A 26,041-nucleotide genomic window follows, 5' to 3' on the forward strand; every position below is an offset into this window, starting at 1 on the left:
CCCAACGTTTCCAACCACTCACAATCACCGGTTCTTCTCTAGTTGCCTAGCACCGCCCAGCCGCGCGCACCTGTGACTTACATCAGCCGCACCCGTGCTGCGTTTGCTCTATCAGGTGTAGCTTTTTTTTTCTTCTTTTTTCCCGAAGCTAAGCATATGATCTGTTCACCGGGCAAACTGGAGGCTCTCTTGCACCTGCAGGACTCGGAACTTGTGGCGGCCTTTCAGAGACGATGTGGACTTCACCTTATCCAAGCGAGGACGCACAGTCGAGGGGCGGCGCTCGCTGCAGACCCCGACCAAATTCACCAATCACGTGTTTTGACTTGCGAGCGTCAGGACAGCAATTCGAACTATAAGTACAAGCAAGACGTAAGTACTCTCGCATTCGGTATTGCTCCTCGGACGGAGCTGTTGTTAAATGTTCGAAAAGAACTCTCGTGTCCTTATATCTGATTAGAAAACAGGGTCAAATTTATATTCATCACGAATTGTTAATCAAACTCCGACTGGCTTTTCTTGTTCGTCTTGCTTTTTCTGTTCGCAGCCAGATCCTCATCTGCACAGTAACATGCGTTTGCATCGGCCTGCCTGCCTTTTTGTTGGCACGTTTTGGATGAATAGTAATTATACTGTCAAACTGATTATATGATTATTTAAGGTCAGACAGTGCTTCTTAAAAATAAAATTATTTAATTTGACTCAGAAAACGTGTGAAATGTTGAGCTTGAAACTAACTGTCATAATCAAAATTAAACAATTAGCAGTGGTGGAAAGTAACTAAGTACAAATACACGTTCTGCACTTAAGTAGATGTTTGATTTAGCTCCTTTACGTGTGTATTTATTTTTCATACGACATTCAAAAACATTTACATCTTTGAATGGTCGTTTGTGTGTGCCCTGTGATTGGCTGGCGACCAGTTAAGGGTGAAAGGAAAATGGATGGATGGATCATGGGTTTAATCTGTATTTTCTTAGGATTTGGTGAAATAGTTTTGTTACCTATTTTTTAACCTTGATTTGAAACAACATCGGCGGCATGGTGGCCGACTGGTTTGCACGATGGCTTCACAGTGCAGAGGTCATGGGATTGATTCCGGCGGTGCCCTGCGATTGGCTGGCAACCAGTCTAGGGTGTACTGTCCAAAGACAGCTGGGATAGGCTCCAGCACCCCCGCGATCCTTGTGAGGAGAAGTGCTACAGATAATGGATGGATGGGTGAAACAGCATAAAAATATGAAAATAAATGTAAAGTTAATTCAGCTGGGCTCTTGATTGATCAAGATTTTTTAGTCTTATTCAGGGGGTGATGGCGCGTAGGGACCCGAGAAACATGGAGAAATGTGAACCAGGAAGCATTCCATATTTATGTATGATATTCCCCATTTATTATCTTATTCATTTGGAGTTGAATTATATAATGTTGACTTATTTGTCGCAACAGCATTGTGTCTTGTGCCTGAACACCATCAGCTTCTGCAACAAAAAAAAATATCCATCGAATCTGATAAAGCACGTACAAGTAAGGTTTAGCTAATTTAATTAGTTATTCCGTTGACAACATTATCAAAGCTGTGGGGGTAATTTGTTTTGACAAACAACATCATGTGACATGAAATGTGATTATCTTTTTCTTCTGCTTAGTGTATTTCAATTCATTAAATAGCTTTGGCAGAGACCTTCACTATTCTTCCTGGTTTCCACTTCCACCACTATCTTTACAGTGAAGAACACTATTACAAAACACACACACAAAAATTATAATTACAATCACACTTACATACAGTTCAGGACGTAGTTCTCATTCACAGTATTTTATTTAGAGGTATAGATAAAAGCACAGCTCATAAATGGTCGGATGGTTAACTGTAGAGCCAAATACATTAAGTTAATTGCAGTAGTTTTTTTTATTGCAAAAAAAAAAAAAAGAATGTGGATTTATCTTATCATCTCAATTTAACATTGCCATAGTGTTTTACATTAGGCAACCTCAACTAAGATCAGACTGGCTTGATATTAAATACTCATCCATTAAAGTTTTCAATCGATGTTTGTGATTTTGTTGAAAGCACGATGCAATACAATAAAAGATGCAAACTATTTTTGTGCAGAGTTATATATGGATATTGTATTGTTAATTCTGTTTACGTTTTGCTTTTGTACATTTAGACAGCACATTTTTTTTGCATTAGTATAGAAATTAAATCAGTGCTATTTTTTTCTTGTAAAGACCCTGTAATGTGATTTTCTGAATTTGTTTTTAAATACATTAAACATGTTTGAAGATAAGTGCTGAAAATGTGCAAGGACTGAAAAAAAAAATAGCGATGAATTATTGAGAGAAAGCTTTAATCTCTTTGCATGACTTCATATACTCAGCACTTTATTTATTTATTTATTTTTTGATACATTCAAATTTGGCAGGCTGGTTAATAATGCTATTCACTGTGGTGCCAATATGCCAAGTTTTTCGTTCACTTCTCACTTTTTTTTTTTTACACACTATTTGTAGTGCTTCTCAAAGTCAGAGTGGAAATGCTTTTACTGTCTCTGCCAAAAAACAAATATGATAATCAAAATTGTTATTTTAATGAGCTGTACAAATACTGGGTGAGATGCAACCTTAAAGCTAATAGTTGACCCAATTTCATATTCATTTCTGTTTGTTGTATAACAGGGCTGCTGCACACCTGAATATGAAGTGAGGAACTGGCTGCTGCACTTCCTTTTTCTCTTCTCGGCTGGCCTTGGTCACGAAGTCTTTTATATCACCTGTCTGCCATGTATACATTGGTACATGGACCCGTTCCTCTGTCGACGCCTCATTAACATGTGGACAGTGAGTCAAAACATATGCTCAACAATATACTGTATTTGTGATACTGACGGCTGTGTCTAATACCCAAAATTATTTGATTAATTGCATGTTTCAATCATAGGAACAGCCTTAAATATAATATAATACAAAAACTACAACCAGAGAGAGAGAGAGAGAGAGAGAGAGAGAGAGAGAGAGAGAGAGAGAGAGAGAGAGAGAGAGAGAGAGAGAGAGAGAGAGAGAGAGAGAGAGAGAGAGAGAGAGAGAGAGAGAGAGAGAGAGAGAGAGAGAGAGAGAGAGAGAGAGAGAGCTTATTACTGCTCACAGTTTAATCAAAACAGAACATTTCTATCTTTGTAGAGGCAGAATATTTGATACAGTTCTTGTATTAGATATTATTGTGCAACTGGTCATAATGTTGTGACTGTGTGACTTTGACTGTTGTGAAAGATGAGCACTCCTACACCTGCACGCATGCACTCTTGGAAGAATTCTTGTGGGATGCTCTGCAGCTCCATCGTGACAGCCAACTTTGGGGAGGTGGCTCCAGCACAGCAATGATCTTCTTGGACACCAACTGTCAGTTGCACCAGGCATGACGAGCAGGCGCATTGTTATGGTCTAGCAGAACACAAGTTGACTTGCCACAACTCTCACCTCTTCTTACGCACTGAACGAAGCAAACACTGCAGTATCTCTTTGTAGACCGGCTGCTTGGTCGTCTCGCTCTTTGGCAAGAACTCTCAGTGACCGATGCCCCTTGACATGGAAAAATGTGAAACATGACTTTGACTCTGGTCTTTGATTATCTTGCTTTCTTCTGCTTTAGTGGAGTCCAGTGAAGGTCATGACTCTTCACTCATCTCCAAGAAAGTTTGGTGTCATTCAGCTCCTTATCACTATCTCTGCTTATTGGTTGACAACATGACCCAGAGGTTTTGAATGCAAAAGCATTTGGAAAAATATTCAGCTTAACTGCAGAGAGTTGAGGAGAAAAACTCAGTTTTCATTTTGGGCTGGAATATTCTGCATCAGGAAATATATCTGTTATAACAGCAGTCCTGGAACCTTTCTGACACACCTCGTATGCATGTTATTTGTCTGACCACCACAGAACGCTCTTGTACCAGCCTTCAATCTGATGTCCCCAAGTTCCACAAAGCATGCTCTCTTCTCTCTGCTGTCCCGTCTCCCTCTTTTCACCCCTTCAACCTTCTTTCATCCTTCTACCCCCTCCAGTGACCTGTCTATGACTCCACGAATGTCCGTATATCCCCAGGCCAGGGTCCACTGGGGCCAGACTGATCAGGCCTCTGACTGAGAGGCCATACATGAGGACATCTGAAGGAAAAGACCTTTACCTTTTCAGATGTTTGTCTATTAGATGTCACAACACAAGAGTGCCTTGAATCATATTGTTGCTAGAAAAAAGTGCTTTTGACATTTTGGTGAGTGAAGCTCGAGTTTGTGACAGGCAGTGTGTTTTTCTGTCCTTTGTGTCCCTGCCTCAAGCCCTTAGTGGGTGCCCTGTGCCTGAACCTCATGTTTGGCCCCCTAAGGGTAGGAGATAGCATTCTTTTTGCCATCCTGGCTCCGCCAGGCCCCTGTGCGAACTCTTTTCCTACGCACACGTGCACACACACCCACATGCACACGCGCACACACACACACACACACACACGAGACCCTCACTTCATCTCGCAGGCTAAACACACTAATTCTCCTCCCTCTAGTTAGCCATTACCAGCTTTCCTCTGTGTTCTCCTGCCCCTGGTGTACCAGCAGAGTGTTTTATAGGCCTCATCACTGGCCTGTGCTCTCTCTCACTTTGGATGGACCATTTGGGCTGTCACCCCTCGGGGCGCATCACCATGCACTTCTAACAACGACCCACCATTGTGCTTACGGACTAATATAATGTTCATGGGGGTCTTTGTATGATGTCGTTCCTGTGTCCTCACCCCCTCCCCTCCCCCACATTAAAAACAACTCAGGCCAACAACTGAAGTGCATTCATGCATTTTATGTGTGCACAAACAAACGTTGAATAATGCATGATAATTTGTAGGGTAACTTTGGTAAAGCAAATTCAATTCAGAACATACGTTGACTGCTGTATGCGTTCATCTCAAGGCAAAACTGTATATGCAATGTTAATATTACCTCACATATTAACAAAAGGTCAAAGGTTTTATTTGATTAAATTATTTTGTAATTTTTATATTATATACACAGTTGTGCTTTGAAATGGTAGTGACTGGACTCTAGAGTCTGTCATGATGCGAACTGCCTGGTTGATTTAGTTTTTTAATTATATAAAGGCTTAAAATTAGTGATGAATATGGGTAAATTACCCCTTATTGTGGGAAATCATAAACATGATCAAAGGGTGCACATGAATGTCATTAATAACTAATCGTTATCTGGGCTATCACAAATGAATCGTTTTACAATCGATTAGCGATTTTTCCATCGATTATTCAGGTAATCGGCCCGGCCTCCGCTTTGTTTCAAGGTTTTGGTTGACTTAGCTGTTTCCTCCCACCCCAGCTCTAAAAACAACACAGCAGTACTTGATTATATGATCAAATTTGTTATTTCTGGAGTGTGTATCAAAATGGTAGCCCTTCGCAGTGGCCAACAATTAGCTCTCACTCTCAACTTGAAATAGGTTGGTGACCCCTGCGTTAGTTGACATCAAGCTCATGATACCGACACAGACCCGGGTCACCTGGTACTAGAAACAGTACCGAGTAGTACCAGCTAACGCCAATGGAAAAGCATCAATAGCCCTTTCAAGCCAAGTACATCCTGTCTGTGCATTGGAAAAAGGTGCAAACATTTAAAAATCTTTGTACTCTGTTTGCAGGAAGGGCCTAATGATTGAAGTCTAATGAACACATATCATTTTGTTTCTATCCAAATTGGGATTGTTCACTCACCCTTAGCAAAATTCTGTACTCTACTTTTATATGCTGGCATAGGCTCTCTATTGATTGGAAATATATCAACAACAACAATATTTTAACTGTTCTACTTGATCCAGTAGAAGAGCTGTGAAAAAAAAATGTTGCTCATTTTAACTGGGCTAAAAGGTCATAGTATGTTCTCAGTGAATGCAATAACTACAATTTCTTATCGCCAGTGAGACATGAATTAGTTTATGATTAAATCACTGCATGTATCAAGTGTTATTTCTGGGGGAGAGGGTGAGTCCACAACTAAAGAAACAAGAAATGTGTGAGAGGTTTCTTGACTCAAACAGAACACACAACCTTCTTCCCTCGCTCTCTTCATGATGTTGACAGATCAAAGTCCAACTTGTCTTCGACTCTCTTCACCTCATAATGTGACCAGACAGTCCCTTGGTCAGCCTTTTAATGTGACTTTTTCAAATGCACCAGCGAGGTGGCATTACACATCTGAATGTGATGTGTGGGTGTAAAGTGAGGGTATCATGCACGCACTTGGGCTGCATTATTTGAATGCAGAGGAGGGGACGTAGAGGATGACTGTGCACACAGTATGCGTTGTTGTGTGAATGCAGCCACGGTGAATAGATGAGGTCAGGCATGCTTAATGGGCTCAACATTGCCTGGCCTCTGTTTATTGTCCATTTCACGGTGCCAGTTGTTTGTTTACCAGTTGGCGCAGTGTTGTTTGATGTTCATTGTTGTATTGAAATGGAATAAGATAACATTATTGTTAGGTATGATCACAAAATGAAGGAATGGAAGACATTTTGCACACCAGTAAGGTGTGTGTTGATAAATCCCACCTGTTCTCGGTCGCTCACGTCTAGCCTCATTTGCATTGAAAAACTCCTCCTATTGACTATATAGAGCAGAGGTATTCAATTACAAGTCACAAAGGTCCACGACTAAAATTTCTTCCAATTAAAAGGTCCGAACAAAGTCCAACTTCCCTTAATGTCTAGCCTAAGTTTACATTTTTAGTTTCAATATTTAGTCATTTTCAACAGAGCGCATTTATATACTAAATATTTAGCAATGTTCACATTAAACACCTTTGCCAGTCAAACAAATATAAGGCGTGTATTTCACATTCAAGAAAATGTGGCTCCAGGAACTTAAGTTTGCTACTTCCAGAAAAAAAAACAGTCAAACATCTCCTGCATATCAAGTGCTAAGCATTGAGTTAACATCTTTTACCTTTTTCTTTTCTTAAATCAAAGAGTTATCAGCCTAAAAAAAAAAGGAAAGCCTAATTATCCAAGTAAAACAGGTCATTCTTACATTCTTGTTCAGAAGGGTGGAGTCGCGTGACGACACGCGCTGTAGCCGTCTTAAAGGGGCATGAACATCGCCGCAGACAAAAAAGACTTCTTTTTCTTTTTCTTTTAGACACCGAATTTACCGACATGGGAATAATGATGTCGGTCATTGTAATGCATTTCGGTAACGGTAAATTTTCGGTTTATCGCCCAGCCCTAAATAAACCTTGTTAATGTTTAATTTTCTAAATACTGTGGTTTTTCAAAGACATATATATTGTTGTAATGCTTTTTTTCACTTTGATTTAAAATTAAATGTATTTTTTTTTCTCCCATGAGGTGAGGTTACCCAAACACTCCATCCATCTGCTCCTGGTCCGGCCCCTCTGTCAAATTTTAGAACCCATTGTGGCCCGCCAATCAAAAAGTTGCCCACCCCTGATATAGAGTAACAGCAAACCCTTAAAAAAAAAAATCCAACACCATGGCAAAGAGAGTAGAGAGAATCTGAGACATGGAATTAATTTTGGCCATTCCTAGCCAACCCAGCCCTTTTTACCAAATTGTAACAGGAAAATGACAATTAGAGTTGTCATTTGGGATTTATTGGATGTCTTTCATATTCAAAGCGGATAGGAGACAGATTCATGATTCAAATTGCCAAACATATTTGGACTAAGATGTAGATGTGTGTGAATTAGCATTAACCATGAATCGTCCATTTCAGTTTACTCTGTTCCAAATTAACAGGCCTTTGCTTTCAACTGATTTGGTTCTGTTTTTATAAATCGTTAATACGGTCCCACTAATCTAGCTCATCAAATCACTCCGTCACCTCTGTATTAAGCATGGTTGTGCAGGTAAACAGGGAGGCAAGCCAGGAACGTTCTCACAAAAATGAATTTAATATCTTAAGGACCAAAAGGCAAACCATAAAAGTTAACATGACTTGACTTGACAATTTGATGATGTGATGACTAACAGCAGACAGCAAACGCAAACACTAAACTGACAAGAACAGGAAGAAACAGGGAACTAAGACCTTGATCTTGTAGAAATATATGTTTATTTCCACAAAAAGACGCCAGAAGGCTGTGATGTACAAAACTGTTGTGTGATAAACTGTCTCGTTAGACGGGCACGGCCCCCTGGCCCACCCAAGGTGGCACTTGGGCTTTGGGGTCTCCTGCATAGAGAGGTTCTTGGGGTTCCAGAGACACAAGCAGCTTCAAATACCTGCTCGCTGGTCATCATACCTTGGTGACTGACTAGAAAGGGGTGTTTTGTGGGTATTTTGATTTTTTTTTTCCAAAGCAAATCGATCAAAATAAAAATGCAAGCTAATATGATTTTTCTTAATTAAAAAAGAAATAAAAACACCTGAATGGCTCAATGATTCCCATCTAAAAATTTAAACAACACCTAAACAACAAGTAGTTTTTACTTTAATTAGCCTTAGCACGGATATCGTCAAACCTATCTGATATTTATACCTGTGATCTAAATTGACAGCAGACCTAACCTCACGTTTACTTAATTTTCTGCTTATGATCTCAGCATCTATTAGATGTCAGCACATTTTCATTCCTGTAATCCTGCACGAAATCAGGAGATTGCTAGATATTTTTTTCATAGCAGCAATAATATTTCTGATAACACTTTTAGCATATCTGATACTAACTTTTCTACTTTCTCCCTTTAAATGAATGCCATGTGTCCTCGCTCTCCCTCACTGTCAGCCATTCATTAAATATAAAAGGCAGCGCTTTAAATAAAACTGAGTTGAGTGCGCCGCTTCCCGAAGGGCACCTGGGGAAGAGAGACGAGTGGAGACGGCACATTTGGCGGTGCAAAAAGTACGACACTAGCCTGTGCACACAAACGCAAACGACAAGCTTTCACTTTTTGTGTCTTTGTGTCAAGACATACAGCATTCGAGTATGGCTGAATTCTGAACCCGCCGTGTAAAACTGTGATGGAAAACCTCTCCCCTTTAATTCCGTGTCTTTTTGTAATATGTGACTGCAGCACTTGTGGTTTAGACCATCTCTTTTTACGTTGAGATTGTAATCACTTATTTATGAGTGTGTGGTTAGTTTTAGAACATGGCCTAATTGGAGCTTTTCTGTTTTACTGTTCGCAGTTATGTCATCTTGAATTTTACAGCTTCCATTACTGTTATTTAACAGTGGGGAATGGAGACTCCATTACTCGAAGAGAGTAATGCAGGAAATGGAATATAGTATACAAGATCACCAGACACTCCATTAGGTAGACCTACATGATCACAATGAAATCCAGCAGGCCCTTATAAAACAAGTGAAGTTCATTTTAATTGACAACGGCAGCGGCTCTTCGTATACCTTCTGGTTGTACACAAAGTGCCCACACTTTCTTAGCATGCGAGCAATTTATGAAATGACCAATCCCAAATGATCTACAACATTTATTTATTTAAAAATCGACGTAGAATTAGACAAACTATATTGTTGTAACTTGCATAACTGCATGAACCATAGCCGACAATACAACTGGTGTCCATTTTCTGTCCCTATTTAACTCTGAAGACTCGCTCTGAATGGAATCAGCCAGGGGAGCTGATGATAGATAGCGAGCCGTGCGCACACCTCAGTCATGTTGGAGCTGTACTTGGACTTAATGTTTTCATCAATGGTCCCAAAAATGCTGCTCCACAATCCTTCTTTCAGCCGGTCAGCTTGTGCCCTGGACGATGTGACTTAACAGTCAGCTGGTTGCCACCTCCACGCCCACCAGTCCAATCGTCATCAGAGTGACGCTGGTTTCGTGCCGGTGTTTGGGTGGACAGCCCTCGAAGTGCATCGCTTCCTCCCTGCCCAAAAATAAAAAAATCCTCCTTTTTCTGGATGGATATACTTGGCTCGCTTGGTCTCCTCATCATTTTTGGATTTTATTATGATGAAGGGGGCGGCACGGTGGACGACTAGGTAGCGCAATGGCCTCACAGTGCAGAGGTGCGAGGTTTGATTCCGTCTCTGACCTTCCTGTGTGGAGTTTGCATGTTATCCCCGTGCCTGTGTGGGTTTCTTCCGGGTACTCCGGTTTTCCTCCCACATTCCAAAGGCATCCATGGTAGGTTGATTGAACACTCAAAATTGTCCCTATGTCCCTATGAGTTGTTTGTCCTTGTGTGCCCTGTGATGGGGTGGCAACCAGTTCCGGGTGTACCCCGCCTACTGCCCAAGATAGCTGGGATAGGCTCCAGCATGCCTGCAACCGTCGTGAGGAGGAGCGTCTCAGATATAGGAAGGATTATTAAAATGGAACAAAATGAAAACGGCTAGTTTTGTCAGTTAGCGCTGTGAGTTATGATGAGCAACTCTGTAGGTCAATCAGTGCCAAATTTACCAACGGTTGACAGGAAGGAGTCTACTTTATTTATTTTTTTTACATCATTCACAGGCAGATATATCAATAACATCCGACTATTGAGTCGACCGACACACCCTTTGCAAGATACTGGTCAATCGCGAACAACTCAATTGGCATCTCTGTTCTACACACTTCCAAATGACAACCGCAATAAAAATCTGAGCGTGCCAATCAAAATTGATTTTTTTTTTCCTAACAGCAGAATATTTTATAGAGTTCTTTTATTATTGTATTATATATTATTATATTGTGTAAGTAATAACTTGACTTGTCGGTGTGGGTGTGCGCGCTGGTATACCTAATAAAGTGTCCACTTAGGGTACAACTTGTGGAAAACTATCAATTGTATTTCCATGTTCTTGCAATGCACAGCAAAAAAAAATTAACAGCGCTCAGACTAAAAAATATGTATTTCCTCACTTGTAGCTGGTGATGTACGTCGGGCAGGTGATGAAGGATGTGCTCAAGTTGCCCCGTCCTAGCTCCCCTCCTGTGGTCAAGTTGGAGATGCGTGTTGATGCAGAGTATGGGCTGCCTTCGACCCATGCCATGGCTGCCACAGCAATCTCGTTTACATTATTATTGAGTGCCCCTGCCAGAATCCAGGTGAGAAACATGAACACCACTCATAAAAATTGGGAGCCAGACTTGCTTAAAGTGTATGAGACACCTTTTTCTGCCAATTTTAAAATGTTGTATTAAACAATAACATATTTATGTCGCAATGAATGGGTTCTCAAATCAATACGCATTAGGATGGATTAAGCATTACGCGTTGAAAAATATATTTTTTGGGCCTTTTCATTGTGTTCTTACCTAAATATTAATTGGAATCTTATTATATGTACTGGTAATCCTTCTTAAAAAAAGTTTTAGGGGAACTTTTTTTCATGCGCCACATACTTGAAGTAGAAAGAAAACACGAAACACATTAAATATAGATGTTTAGTTTTAGGCTTTTGCTCTTGTAGATGAACAGAAAAACATTTTTCAAACATAATTTTTCAAATACAGCATATGAACATAGTTTATTTGACGGGCAAGAGTCGCTTGGAAACATGTGGTCATCATCTCTACTTGCTAACCTGCTGAATAGCATAGTAATGGAAAATTAAATATTGAAAACACAAAGTAGGCGTATTGATGTTACGGATTATAGTGGACGCAGTTAGAATTTGTATTATTATTACAATTACATTCATGGCGAGGACTTTGTACTAGATTCAGTAAAGTCAATGCACAACTGAAATATTATAAAAGAATAAAACAATTACAAAATTATAAAAGCTATTTACTTACACACCGATACTACAACAATGCAAAATTTTGAATCTATTCTTATATAGGCAACAATCCCCATTTTTTTCATCATCATGTGAAGACATATTTTGAAGAACCTACAATATGAAAGCATATAAAAAAAAAAAAAAAACTATCACTCATCATTACAAATGCGTCAACGAGTTTTACGACATTCAATGACAGTCCTGTAAGGTGTTATGGTGTTGTTGAGTGTGTTAGCACACAGCTTTCTGGACATAATTATAATTGGACATGATTATTTGGTGATGAAGCTTCACTTTGTGTGGCTGCCCCCTGTTCCTCGCTGCCATTCCGAGCCGCTGGTGTGAAGCTGGCCAAAGCTAACGACGTGGGCAGGCTAACCCAGTCACGCATTTGCCAGTCATAGTTTTTTCTTGCATCTATATGAAAAAAGCAGAAACAACAGAGCTGGGCCCTTAACCCTTTTTTGCCAGTTAGTCCCCCGCCCTCCGCCCGCAATCTTGGTACTGTTCCGGCCTTAACCCACCGGCCTCATTCATGAAAATTGTGAAAAAAATGGCCCCGGGACGGACATCCCAGCTCTGAAAAACAATCATGTATTTTATATATTTTGACAGCAGTCTTACTGGAGTTTTATTCTTTCATTTTGAATTGGTCAGTGGGGGGAGGGAGACTATTGAAGCCAGTGGATGGAAGCTTCATCACTGTTAGCCGAGTTAGAAGATGGGGAGCGACCCCCTGTCTATCAAACAATCCGAACGAGGGGGCTGGACAAAAGGCTGTGAGGGGCGGGGCCTGCAGTTGCCATCAGTCTCCATCAACTAACACCTGTCAAGCTACTGTTTGGTCTCCTGATGGACTCCCGGGAGTCAATGACTGTCAGTCAATATCGCAACCTCCCGCCTACTCCTCTTCACCACTCCTTCGCCTCTTTATCGCTCCAAGTCCACCAACGTGTCAATAAAACACTCAGTGGCTCAATCATGGACTTCCTTAATTAAGGTCAGTGTTTTAAATGAAACTGCAGACTGAATCATTTAGCTAGATTATGGGCTCTTGAGCCATGAAGGTAATTTGTGGATTGGCTTAATTCTGCTAATGGCGACTGCAATTTCATGCAGGGCACTTCTCAAGGTCAAAGAAATCCTCTCAAAAGCCCAACACATTCATGTACAGTATGGCACTTAAATTTGGCTTTAAATGCCAGAAAGCCCCTAAAACAAAGAGAATGCATTGCTTCAGATGAGTTGTGGACTGTTGGAGAAGGTCCTGAATGACTCTGAGGCCTCAAGGCAACTTCCCGGAGCAGGTCGGAGGTCATCACAGTCAATCACAGGGCCACCCCCTCCTGTTTCTGGCATCCTTTGTGGCTATTGGACAAAAAATCTCTCTTCATGAACTACCAGTGAATAGGCTTCCAGCTGCTTGCACACATGAAAAGACACAGAAGAGAAGTGGAGGGGGTAGTAGATGAATGCATGAGGCTTCTCTCTGTCACTGTTATTGAAATGGAGGAGAAACAAAACCTGCGGCCGTAGGTAAAAGAAGTTGGGAAGAGATAGATGATGGAAAGACGGCGGGGTGAAGCGCACACACACTTAAGGACGCCCAATACATCATGCAGCTGAATGGCGCAGTGGCAGAGTGGATTTGCACGTCGCATTCAAACAGGATGCACGTATGATAGATTTGATCACAATCTTACAATGAAGCGAGGAGGCGGGGCTAAATGTTCAAGCAAATATTGTACTCGTGACTTCACAAGACACTCGTTATCCCACATTCTGTCTTTATCATGTAATGTTCACTTAACAGTTACCGTTTCATGTGTTTTGCATTTTTATCATGCCAGTTCCAGTTTGAGATGGGTCTACTGATGGCTGTGACACTGTCGACGATGGTGTGCTTGAGTCGTCTCTACACTGGCATGCACTCGGTTTTGGTGAGCTTGTTGTCCTCACACTCTCATGCACGCAACATTAAATATTCAAGCTCATTGCAAAATACATTATTCATTTGCATCTAGTTAAACTGTCTGGTAAGGTCTGAAAAAAATGTTAAAAATTTTGGCTATTAATAATCAAGAGTTATGCCAGAGATGTGTCGCCGAAAGGATGAATGGACAAAAATTCCCTAATATTAAAGACCTTGCGTGAAGTAAACTTAGCCGGCCATCTTTTGAGAAAATTCTACCTGCTAAAGCTATTACAAGAATACTTTTTCTATTTCTTTTTCCAAACTTATTTCAACGCCAGCTACCCAGATTCATAATTAGACCCATAGCAAGGCGCTTGACAACGAAAATGCATATGTTCAGCAATCTCTGGCAAATGATGTCATTTCAAGAAAGCAAAGTCGCCAGTCGTCCATTATATTGTTTATTATTGCTTTTTGTCCTTTGAACCACACATGGTCATTTTGTCTCAGGGACGGAAGGGGACTGAGGGCAAGAATTTATTATTATTTAAGTTTTTTTTTTTTTACAATACACGCAGTTGTGTGAAAAAGCAATTGAGAGACAAAACAATAATTTTTCCGCAAAATGCCTTGCCATCGTGTTCACTTTCAGGCCAACAGTTATTTGAGTGGCCAAAAGATAAAAATGCACGCAAACTGACCAGATTTGTTCTCACAAAGTGAACGAATATCACGCCGGTGTCGACGAGGCTTCTTTACAAGCACTTTGAAGATGTCTGTTTCTCAACCATTTTGCTTTTGATGAAGGCTTTGCAAAAAGGTTATAAATTTCTTAATGTGAATTCACGTGCATTTGATGGTTTATTAAATATACCTTATTTATGTCTATGGGTACTATCAAAATATGACAAGAAATAAAGCTAATTTGACCATGTAGGAAAACAACCCACGGTGACGCATGCACTTCATGCAAGCAAAACAAATGAACCAACATGCGTAATTTACAGCGCGGCAATGTATTGAGTTCCACAAAATAACGTGAGGCTAATAACCGCAGCCTGAGCTGAACAATTAACCATTCATTATTTCTCCTTTAGGATGTCATCTGTGGCGTTTTGATCTCAGCCCTCCTAATGTTTCTTACCTTCCCTTATTGGGAAGCCTTCGACCAGTTCCAGCTCAACAGCAACGTGTCGCCAATCCTGGCATTGGCACTGCCCCTCTTCCTCAGCTACACATACCCCGAGCTGGACCATTACAGCACCACAAGGGGGGACACCACCACCATCCTTGGAGTCGGGGCTGGGTGCTCTGTTGGATATTGGGTGAACAAACAGCTCGGGGAGACGTTTGAGCCCAGAGGAGTGCTCCCTGTGCCCTTACCCACACTGACAAGATACACATTGGCGTCTGGCACCGGCCGCTTCCTCATCGGAGTGGGTGCGTTAGTGGGTACTCGGCAGGTTATGAAAGCAGTCAGCCTGCATTTGTTGTACTGGTGGTACAAAGTACCAAAATATGACCAAAGTGCCAGGATGCGGAAAGAGATTGAAGTACCAAGCAAGTTTGTCACATATACGGCCGTTGGACTTGTTCATTCTATAATGGTTAATAGAGTCTTTATTCTACTCGGACTATGATTTATAGAATATCTAAAATATGAAATAAAAATATTCAGAAAAATGTTTATGATTTGCATTTGCAGTAACAAATTTATACTATTTATTTATAGTCTATTAAATACTTGTTTTCCTTAAATGGGCTTTTGAGGATGTTTTCTTCTGTTTTGAGCAAATGCAAACGAGTTTCAGAAATGTTGAACTGAATTGTAGCAGGACAGTGTTTAGGAGAGCTGTCACATGGATGTTTGTAACTAGAATTGATTTATTTTTTTAATGACCGCAAAGCCACAGCTGTGATGGGATTCTCATTGCATTGCTCTAAACGGCAAGCCGGTGCAATGTGCCTCCAAGAGAGTACTAGAGCCAAGACCGCATAAAACAGAACCAGTTTAACAGAAAATGTGTTTCGGGTATGTTTACCATAATTATCCTGCAAGTTTCAACAAGCCATCATCTATATTGCCAATATTTAGGTGAACAGTGAACTTTGAAGGCATGCTGGTGCACCCGTCAGACTTAATTTGGAAGATGACTGCACAGAATGGTTTCCCCATCAACTTCACTTAAGAAGAAAAATGCTTCGCCTCAGATCACAAGCAGAATTGTACAAGTACAGAGATTTATTGCCTTGTTTTCTTTAACACTCAGGACAAAGATTGAAGAAGGATTCTTTGACATAATTTGGGTGTGCAAAAATGGACAGAGCAGAAAATGATCAGATGCACTTTACATCACACATCGGGTCCTGGTTCCCTTTGCGTTGGTATATATTTGTAGCAATTGAATGTCATTGATGAGGAAAAAAAAATTAACATTTGATATTATGTAAGAAAACGTGATAGATTTCTCAGAGGTGGACTCGCAGTCACAAAGATGAGTGTTGACAAGGGACAAAAGAAACCGTGGCAAGTGTCCATTTGAAGTGAACCAAAGCAGTCGCGTGTGACCACACCCAGAGAAGCAGGTTCTTCTACACGGTTGATCTTTGTTTTATCTGCATAAACTCAAAGGGTAGCCTTGCGTCTGTATCATTCAGATCTTGTTAAAGGCAGCCACATCCACAGACTGGACATATTTCTCAAAGGCGGTGATTGCTTCCTCCAACTGATCAGTGCCCACTTTCTCATCCTCCACCACACATCCTATTTGAAGCTTCTTGATTCCATAACCCACCGGGACCAGCTTGGACTGCCCCCACAGCAGCCCGTCCATGCCGACACTGCGGACACACTCCTCCATCATCACCATGTCCGTCTCATCATCCCAGGGTTTGACGTCAAGAAGGATGGAGGACTTGGCAATGACTGCTGATTTCTTGGACTTCTTGGCGGCGTACTCTGCAAGCCGCTGCTCTTTCATTTTCGCTGCCTCTGAGCCGTCACCTTCGTCGTCTGAGCCAAAGAGGTCTATGTCTTCGTCGCTGTTGGTAGATGTGGGAGGGCTCTCTGGCAGCACAAACTGCTTGTTGACGACAGGGAGGTCAGCTCTTTCCCCATAGAAGGATTTGATATGGTTGTACCAGCGCAGTAGGTGGCAGAAAGTCGAGGAGGGAGCAGAGGTGATGGCCTCAAAAACAGCCACGTCTGCTTGAGATGCTATGAAGCCTTCAATGTAGCTTTTGTCAGCCAGGAAATCATTGAGGACTTTGAGAGCCCCGGGTGTGCTCAAGTCACCAAACACAGTTTTGGAGGAGGTGGCACCTTGTGGAGCTTTTACTTCAGTGGGGAATTTGTGGCTGATAACTTCCTGCAGGGGAACCTCATGCGTAAGGTGCGTTTCAGCCGTGTGGCCACTAGAAAAACCACAAGCAACAAAAAACAGAATGATCTTAGAATAAAGGCACATACAACCTGTGAAAAAGAGAACACATGCAAGATAGTTGACACACACACACACACACGCACCCCCCCACACACACACACGCACAAACACGATTGAGTGAATCAAAGTGGAAATAAACAGGCTCAATGATAATACATAAAACAAAACGGTTCAAAGCTGCTGCGGTTTCCTTTATTGTCCTCATTCACTGGCATAATTCCAAAACCAAGTCTGCTGCGACTACTTATGAATAACATTGCATTATGCTAGTTTGTATGTTAAGTGCAGAAAAAAAGGAATTCACAGGAAAGGCTCGATGTCCATCTCAAGGGCGGAGCAGGGCATTGTCAGCTCAAAGTTGTTAATGACTTGTGGGTGGAGGACCCCAAGATGTCCAATGCTTTTCCCATGGACAAAGATCTCTGCACAGCGCCCGGGGAAAAAAGTGGAATCTGAAACAAGAGAACGAACAATCACGACGGATGCAGCTTTGCTTTGACTCCGAGGTTGTGACTGCAGAGAACCCTCGTTTACGGTGGGGTGAAAATCTGCAATGGAGACCATTATGTTGGCATGTGGTGGCAAAACACATTTTTGCAAAGCTTTTTCTTTTTTTTTTTTTTAAACATACTTCACCCACTCAAACAGTGTGGATGGGCTATTTTGTCACAAAAGAAGGTACAACTATGCATCACCCGAACCCTACCTGTACAGTTTTGCCGATTCATCTTAGCAAGAGGCAAGAGAAGACTTGCTGTTGCAGGCTACATGTCTATTGGTACTTTAATGCTAAATAAGAGAACCTCTAAGAGATACACTATATGACTAGATGTCTCTTGTTCAACTGGAAATGCATACGTAATTGTAAACAATTTTTTATGAACTAATCCAGCTATGGTAATTGAGAACAGATTCTCATTTGCAATGCTGACCAGGCTGAAGTGAGCAGTCATGCTTTCTTTACACATACATGGTGATTCTATCGCAGGCATCACCAAATGGCGGACCGCGGTCCGGATGGTTCGGACCGGACCCATGACCAATCTATGATGATTTTTTTTCAGGGCGCATTCGCAAACGTTGTCGCTGCAATTCTAGTTAATACGGAAAAGGCATCACTGATTTGAGCCAATCAAATCTTTTGTTTACGATCCACTGCCAATTGCACAGCAGACCGGAAGAGAATGCTGCTGACAGTATGCCTTGCTAAAAAGGTAGCGAGGTCGATGCGTCTTGTTTTAAATGAATGGACGGAGAAATTTAGTTTCGTTCTGGCTGCAGCCGATTCAAAACCAGTGTGCATCATATGCTACGAAACCGTCGCAACATTGCGAAGCGCCACTACGGAACAAAGCACCGCCCTTTTGTGCAAAGTTATCCGCTGAAGTTTGAGGTGAGCGCACGCAAAAATATCGAACTTCGAGTGCAGTATAACAGATGTTTACATTTTCTTTTACATCCCAGCGGCATGCAAACGAATATTCAGTCAAAGTATCATGGATTTTGGGGAAACATAAAAAAACATTCAGTGATGGGGAAGTTGTGAAGGAGTGCTTAAATGCGGTTGCACAAACATTATTTAAAGGAAAAGGATGTGTGAAATAATCGACCAAATCCCAATGGCCCTGACTCCGTTCCAACCCAGATTTAAGTCACTGGCAGGGCAGTCACAAACTCATTTTTCTCATTAAGAGAAGTTAAAAAAATATTCAAAAGAAAAGGTGGTGTCAAAGCTCATTTTGAATTAGTTCTTCATGAGGACAGTCATTTTTATTGATTGTGTACTGAACATGTTGACCTATTTTACTTGGATAATTAGGCTTTCCGTTTTTTTTTAGGCTGATAATTCTTTGATTTAAGAAAAAAAAGGTAAAAGGTGTTAACTCAATGCTTAGCACTTGATATATTTCTGCAGGAGATATTTTACAGTTTTTTCTGGAAGTGGCACCCTTAAATTCCTGGAGCCACATTTTCTTGAATGTGAAATACACGCCTTTGTTTGACTGGCAAAGGTGTTTAATGGGAACATTGCTAAATATTTAGTATATAAGTGCGCTCTGTTGAAAATGACTAAATATTGAAACTATATAAAAAAACATAGGCTAGACATTAAGGGAAGTTGGACTTTTTAATTGGAAGAAATTTTAGTCGTGGACCTCTGTGACTTTTAATTGAATACCTCTGTTTTATCGGTTCGCGAAAGACCGGACAAATGACATTTAGAAATGAGGAATGGTATGTGGTGTGAGAATATGTCAGCAAAAGAAGGCACGCCAAGTTACCGCTGTACTTACTGTTGATTTGAATTAAAACTGTAATTATGACTTTATGACAGCATTACTGTAGGTTACTGATTGGCGACAGCACGTTACGGCTTGCTTACAATTCTGGTTAGCTCATCGCAGTAGGAAGAAAACTTGTAAAATTACAAAAGTATCTGAGGCCAACGCTAGCTTTCTTATTTTGATGACCATGCACCATCATTTTTTGTTACAGTACTTTTTCATATATATAGTCAAGCTTTGTTTAAGACACATATGGGTGTTTACAACATGACTCTTTATGAATTGTTCTAATTCTTATAAACCTAAAACACAATTTGAGGGAGATCCATGTTGTTGTGGAGATTCTCAGAGACGGACAGAGAGACAGACAAAAAGACAGACAGACAAAGAAAGAGAGAGAGAATCATAGAGAGAGAGAGAGAAAGAGAGAGACTGCAAGAGAGAAAGAGAGGGCACAGACAGACAGACACAGACACAGCCAGAGCGAGAGAGAGAGAGAGACAGAGATAGAGAGCAAGCGAGAGCGAGTGTGAGAGAGAGCGAGAGAGAACAGGTCACTTACAGTATCGGTGGTATTTGCTATTTTATCCTGCAATCTTTATTTTCCCTGTCATTCAGCTCTCCACGAATTGATTTTAAAACGAAAGCTTGAGACCCAAGCGCAGGGTGATTTGGAATTGCAGGCTGCTTAGTAAAGTAGATGTCTTTTGTTCAACATCAGTGAGCAGCAAGCTTTAAAAAAAAGACAACAAAAAAACCTCATGAGCAAATACCTTTAAGGTCATGGAATCATAATGGGATTTTATACCGTGTTACGTTCACAAAGATTTCCTCTTGTAAATCAAATGCACACAATAGCTATTTGTGCCAGTGCCATCTTCTGTTAAGCGTGAGACCAACAATTGACTCAACATGTTTTAAATTAGTGACCAGCAATCAGACAGATTTATGATAGTTTTCACAGAATACAGGAGTTGCTATGACAACATCCCCACGCACAAGAGACATGGCATTTTACCAAGGTCCACTAAACGGGCTTCAACATCTTCCAAGGCCTGTCAGTCAGTGAAAATGTAACCAGGCTGCTTCCCATCCCCTTTTCGACAGGCTGTACTCATAGTTGCAAGAGGACGTTGCCAAAGGTTTCTAAACCTGTCCTTCATTATAAGGTCTATATCTGATTTTACATTTACAATTCAAGTGACACGTATCTAATAACCAACATGGTTGGGCGAACCTAAATCGCACGTTATTTCACAATGCACATGTTTGTGGGTAGCACCAAGTGAATTTGCAATTGAATTGACTTTGTTCGCCTGACTAAGGTGTAGGCAGAGTCCCACTCAAAAGACAAAAAAAAAAATGTCAATGTGACAGTGAAGTCTGCGACTGATTGGTGAGCGCTGCAAGACTTGTCAGCCGCTGATCATACGCGATTGTTTTTGTTTAAGCCTTATGGGTGGTGGCTCTGTCACAAGCAGTACTGAGCCCATATATTCATAATAATACTTTTAAGTTTTAGTGATTATTTCCATCAGTCATGGGTAGACTGTTTCGAGCCTCACTAAATTCAAAGCCATTCCATTTGTACACATTATTAATGCGTCAAAGAATAAATCAATGAAAAAGTATTAAAGGAAGGCTTCATTAATTTTACACAAGTGGTTTGATTGGCAGTAATAAAATAGTTTAACTTGGAATGCATAAGAGCTTAAAAATACATTTCGAGATTGATATACCGTATTTTCCGGGTCATAGGACGCTCTTTAAAGTCCCTAATCTTCCCCAAAACAATCAAAGTGCCTTGTAAAGCGACGAGCCCATTATATGGACTGAGCATCACTCTCGACCATCAACCCTTTTACTCATTGGGCTGTTCGGAGTGCATGTTAGCACACCCTGCTGGACAAAGTCTGAGTCATCTATGCTTCTAATTGACCGTGACTTATACATTATGTGACTATGGTGTTTGGGTGATGGTGTCGGAGAAAGCTGGACAAAAGGGCAGCTGTCCACAATGTTGTAGTCTGTCTTATCATTTATGTTATTGCAAGCAAGAAACGTCCCAGGTTTAGACACCAGACTGCAAAAAGCCCAAAGCACAACAGCACATCTCTCTAAACAGCCATGCACATCTCTCTAAACAGCCATATGATTGGCTGAGTCTGAGTGGCTCCCAAGAAGCCATTGCTGTAATCTTTTTGTGTTATTTTTATTTCTTTTGGGTATATAGATGGCATAAGAGATACATGTTTTGTGTTAATCTTATTTCTTTGTTTCATTGTTTGCTTGTATGCTGAGTTTTTTTTTGGTTTTGATTTGAAACCGTGACTCTAAGGAGTGTGGTGACCAGTGAAGTCCCTCCCTGTGTCTAGTAGACTATTGCCAAGACACCTATTATTGGTTAGAATCATTATTATTGGCAATGATTCCTAATAGTTTCATGACATCTGTCATTGAAATGGAGTGATACCTCTGGCAACGATCTCTTTGGGGATTGAGTCCTGGTGAGCTGGCATCAGCTAGCACGAGCAGCTGAGCTAGCGCGAGCAGTTGAACTAGTTAGCTCGCAGTTGAACGAGCAGCGAGCTAGCGCGCTAGCTAGAGCAAGCCAGCTAGAACGAGCTAGCGCGAGCAGCGAGCTAGCTAGCGCGAGGAGGGAGCTAGTGAGGAGGGAGCGAGCTAGTGAGGAGTGAGCTAGCGAGGAGCGAGCTAGCGAGGAGCGAGCGAGCTAGCGCGGGCGAGCGCGAGGCAGCTGAGCTAGCGCCTTGTAGTGCGGCGCGCCTTAGTATATGCATTAAATACGGAAATAGCACCCTCAACTGGTGTTGTGCCCTTTGATGCAGCGCGTCTTATGACCGTAAAAATACGGTAATTCACTTTTACTGCAACATTTGCAACACACAGGAACATCCATGTTGGGTCCAACGAGACGTAATGTGCAGTTCACTGCAGGACAATAGACCCACATTTAAGGCAAAGAGCTGAAGAAAAACAATGCCATAACGCATACCAAAAAATTGACAAGGGGTTGACCAGAAAGAGCAAATTAAGGTGCATGCTGGCATGTTATTGCGCCATTTAAAAAAAACTGCGCCACCTTTACCTTCTCATCGGCCTATCAAATATAGGCCTACCATCCCCAACCCTAACGGAGATGCTCAACTCATTTTTGATAACATTGACAAACAGCATGCATATTTATTTATTTCAGCAATTTTAACAATCAGACACTATACTTTTTATAAAGCTATAATGCATTTTCCCAATCACTACTATAAACAAAATATACATAGTATTGCTCTGATAACAAACAACTATACTTAACCAAATTAGAAAAAGTAGTGCACAATACATGCGCCGAACAATATAGTATGTAAAAAGTAATAATGTACAAAAACGTACAAAACACGATAGAGCTTTGGATGTTAGAATCGTGCATCGCACAATACCCTGTGCAAATACAAACACAGCCATTTTGGCAGGGTAGAAATTGTGCCACTAATTTGAGGAAACACTGCATTTGACAATGGTAGACAAGGATCAAAGGAAAGGGCTTTCATTCCACAGGTTATCAAAATGAGAACCAATTATGTCACAGCGCCTGCATTTGGGCAGATAGCTCCTTCGCTAGCGGGTCTCTCTTCAGTGCTGGGGTTGCGCACGTGAGTGCCCATTCTAGAGCAAGGCTGAGACACCCCATGTTGACATCCCCTCCTCGCCTGCCTGCGGCGACGGAGGCGGGTTGGACTGCGAGCATGTGGCAGGTGGGCATTCCAAAGAGCATCACGTTTCTCACACCCACACCGGTAGCAGCCACCATGGCAGGGGCCATGGGAGAGCATTTGCGCGCATGGGGTAGCCTAGGCAGTCGCTGTGCCGCCACAGTCGTTCATCTCCGTTGCTCCCTGCCCGCCAGCCAGCCCAGCCCTGGCTTCAAGTGGCAACCTGGTTGATGCAGACAGTATGCTTGCCTCAAAAATTAAATTGATGCATTTCTCAGTAGACATGGCCCATAACCTATGCTTTGTAACCTTCCGAGCCTTTGTATGATCTCAAAAACTCATCAAACTCTGAGAGGTCCTTTGGCTTTAAGCCATCCGAGTCAACTTTTGTAGCGGCAAAAAAGTGACAAAAAGTTCAACAAGTAGAATAATGTGAAAATTCTAAGACTTTTAGGACACTATGATTAGGGTCACGACGCTGCACAGAAGTGGCTGTGGGTTGGTCAACTTATGCCAAGAATGTGTGCGCACACAAATGTACAAATCCCTCCTGAATTAAACCCTTTAACTCGAGAGATTTGGTTAGCAGCAGGTCATAGTACATACAACAAAGCAGTCACATCTACCCAGAAAACAGGAGTAATGCTGCTACTACACCTAATACAAGTAAGTCACGAGCAGAACATTGCATCAAATGCAGAGATAAGGCAACTCGTATACGGATGTACGTTTGTGGTACAATAATGACATAATAGCCAACTGGTCAAGAGTATCTGTAAATGAAGTACAAATACACAAGAAAAGAATAAGAGATGGCATAACAGACTACGGGTGAGCATCTATACAGTATTTATAAGTACAAATTGGAGGCAAAAAAAGTGTCTCACAGTGTTTTTAGATTATTATATATTCATGGGTGAAAAATGTTTTATTTTGAAGTGACCGTCTTTTCTTCGTCACATCCATTTATGATACTCTTGACAATTGTCAAGATGCTAATTGGCCTTGGTGGCATTGTGGGCGCCCCAAACTGTCCCTGCAGCATTTGTTTCTTACACACAAACTGATGCTTGCGAGTGAATTCCCCACACATGGACTCATGTTTTTCTAGTCAGCGCCCTGGAAGCGGAGCCTTAACCAGCGATCCAATCCACAACCCGGTAGGCTTGCCACCAATAAGAGCGCTCAGAGGGCCTGGCATCTAACACTTCAGCTTGGAGACAACTAGCTCTCTCGCATCTGCTTTGTTGCTATCTAAATTATGACCGCTGCTAAATGAAGTTAGTGACAATACGGCTCTCAAATCGGTCACTTTGTCACCTTAAAGCATTCCGCCAATATTAAACCCACAAGCTCGCACAATGGGTAAGAAACAGACCACATACAAAGCCTGCTTTGATAAAGCGTTATAATGTGTGATAGTTGACTTTGTAATAAAGATAAATAAACATATTCTGACAGATGCACCACATACTATTGTTGCACTAGGTGGCAAAGTCAAAGAGGATGTTTGGCAATGTGATGGTCTGCATGCATATGTGGGTGGGTCATGTTGGTTTTTCTGCTACCACTGAAATACAATATGCTTTCTGGACCATTCATATCCACTGATAGCACCTCTTCTGAATTTATTTTCTCATGTGTGGTGCTCTTCCTTGAATTCTGTCTACATCGATATCTGAGCCCAATTGATTTTTTTATGCGGATATCCTACAGCGTGCTCTTGGAGCATGCGTCTCAAGGGGAGAAGAGATAAATGTGTGGGCCAGGGCTGGGTGAGGAAAGCCCAAACTGAGTGCATGTGTGTTGTGTATAGGAACCACCATACAGTGTTCCCTCGCCACTTGGCGCTTCACTTTTTGGGGCTTCAGTGCTTTGCGGATTTCTTCCGAAACGTTAATCCAAAAATAAAACTGAATAAATAAATAAATAAAATACATCCATACCGGCAGCCATTGAGCGTAAAGACGCTTTGTTTCAAAGAGTTGACTCGGATGCTTTGCACATAGCCATGGACATTCATACAACGCGCGTGATTGGTTCCCGCGCGACATCTTTATCTCGTAAACTGATTGGCTGCAATGAGCCAGCATCTCCCGTTGTTGTACCTCGCCAGTATCGTCCACGTTAATAAATGAGTGGCACTTCTTTTTAATAATTAAAAAAAAAAAACATGACAACGCTTTGTTCAAGCTGTATACCTTCTATTACTGGCATATACCATTTTACACTTAAATGAACTTTTTGCTATCCCAAAAAATACATTCAATTGCTAATGTAGTATGCTATGAAAACTAATTTTCTTTAAAAATTGTTACGCTGTCATCGATTAAAATATTACAAACCAGCGACAGGCAAGAATTTCAAAATTCTGCTGTCAGACGAGCCACCACCGTGCAAAAAGCCAAATAAAACGACACAAAAGTAAATGTTTGTCCTTTACCATCATAACAAATGCCTTCTTAAAAGGTGTTAAACCATGATAGTTGCAATAAATAAAACAATGAGCTGGCAAACCTCACTTATTATGAACCCAAGACTTACTTTCGTAATTCACGAGGGACTTTCAGCAACAAAGTATCAGAGCGATCGATTTTAAATAAACTTGCCTACTTAAACATAGCTAACCTTATTATTTTTACAAACCATACGAACATTAAATAGGAGACACTTAATCCACACAACTTCTGCAGAACAAGGAAAAGGAAGTAGTTTTCAACACTTCTCAAACATAGGTTCCGTGCAAGAGTAGCATTGTATTTGTTGTCATGGTATTTTTACTGCATTAAATTGGTTAATATTGTGTAAAAATAACAGACGAAGATGGAACATGACAGTGACGATATGCAATGATCTTTCATTCAGGTCGCAGGTGTGCTGAGCCTGTTACAGCTGACTTTGGGCGAGAGACGGGGTACACT

General features: G+C 41.3%; 2 protein-coding genes across 2 annotated transcripts in view; one reads left to right on the top strand and one right to left on the bottom strand.

The window, feature by feature from the left end:
- Positions 1–16,008, top strand: sgpp2 (sphingosine-1-phosphate phosphatase 2). The gene is made up of 5 exons (XM_088300143.1): positions 1–372; positions 2,681–2,842; positions 10,893–11,072; positions 13,603–13,692; positions 14,765–16,008. Exons 1-5 carry the CDS (start codon positions 157–159, stop codon positions 15,305–15,307), a joined length of 1,191 nt encoding a protein of 396 aa, XP_088156269.1. The 5' UTR covers positions 1–156; the 3' UTR covers positions 15,308–16,008.
- farsb (phenylalanyl-tRNA synthetase subunit beta) overlaps positions 15,887–26,041 on the bottom strand; it is a 20,655-nt gene continuing 10,500 nt past the window's right edge. Inside the window, exons 17-18 of the mRNA XM_088300135.1 lie at positions 17,415–17,562; positions 15,887–17,081 (exon numbers count right to left, since the gene is read on the bottom strand). Of these exons, the coding sequence (XP_088156261.1) occupies positions 16,322–17,081; positions 17,415–17,562 (908 nt within the window). The 3' untranslated portion in view covers positions 15,887–16,321. The remainder of the gene's footprint in view (positions 17,082–17,414; positions 17,563–26,041) is intronic.

Source organism: Idiotropiscis lumnitzeri, chromosome 7, assembly GCF_059441095.1.
Source record: "Idiotropiscis lumnitzeri isolate Australia: NSW breed Sydney's pygmy pipehorse chromosome 7, RoL_Ilum_1.0, whole genome shotgun sequence".
In the NCBI taxonomy this organism is placed as follows: Eukaryota; Metazoa; Chordata; class Actinopteri; order Syngnathiformes; family Syngnathidae; genus Idiotropiscis; species Idiotropiscis lumnitzeri.

Bases quoted from the DNA above. Each gene is read 5' to 3' on its own strand.
- sgpp2 (XM_088300143.1), top strand. From the start codon at position 157: ATGATCTGTTCACCGGGCAAACTGGAGGCTCTCTTGCACCTGCAGGAC. The intron at 373-2,680 runs GTAAGTACTCTC...GTTGTATAACAG, and splicing joins ACTATAAGTACAAGCAAGAC to GGCTGCTGCACACCTGAATA. The intron at 11,073-13,602 runs GTGAGAAACATG...TTATCATGCCAG, and splicing joins GTGCCCCTGCCAGAATCCAG to TTCCAGTTTGAGATGGGTCT.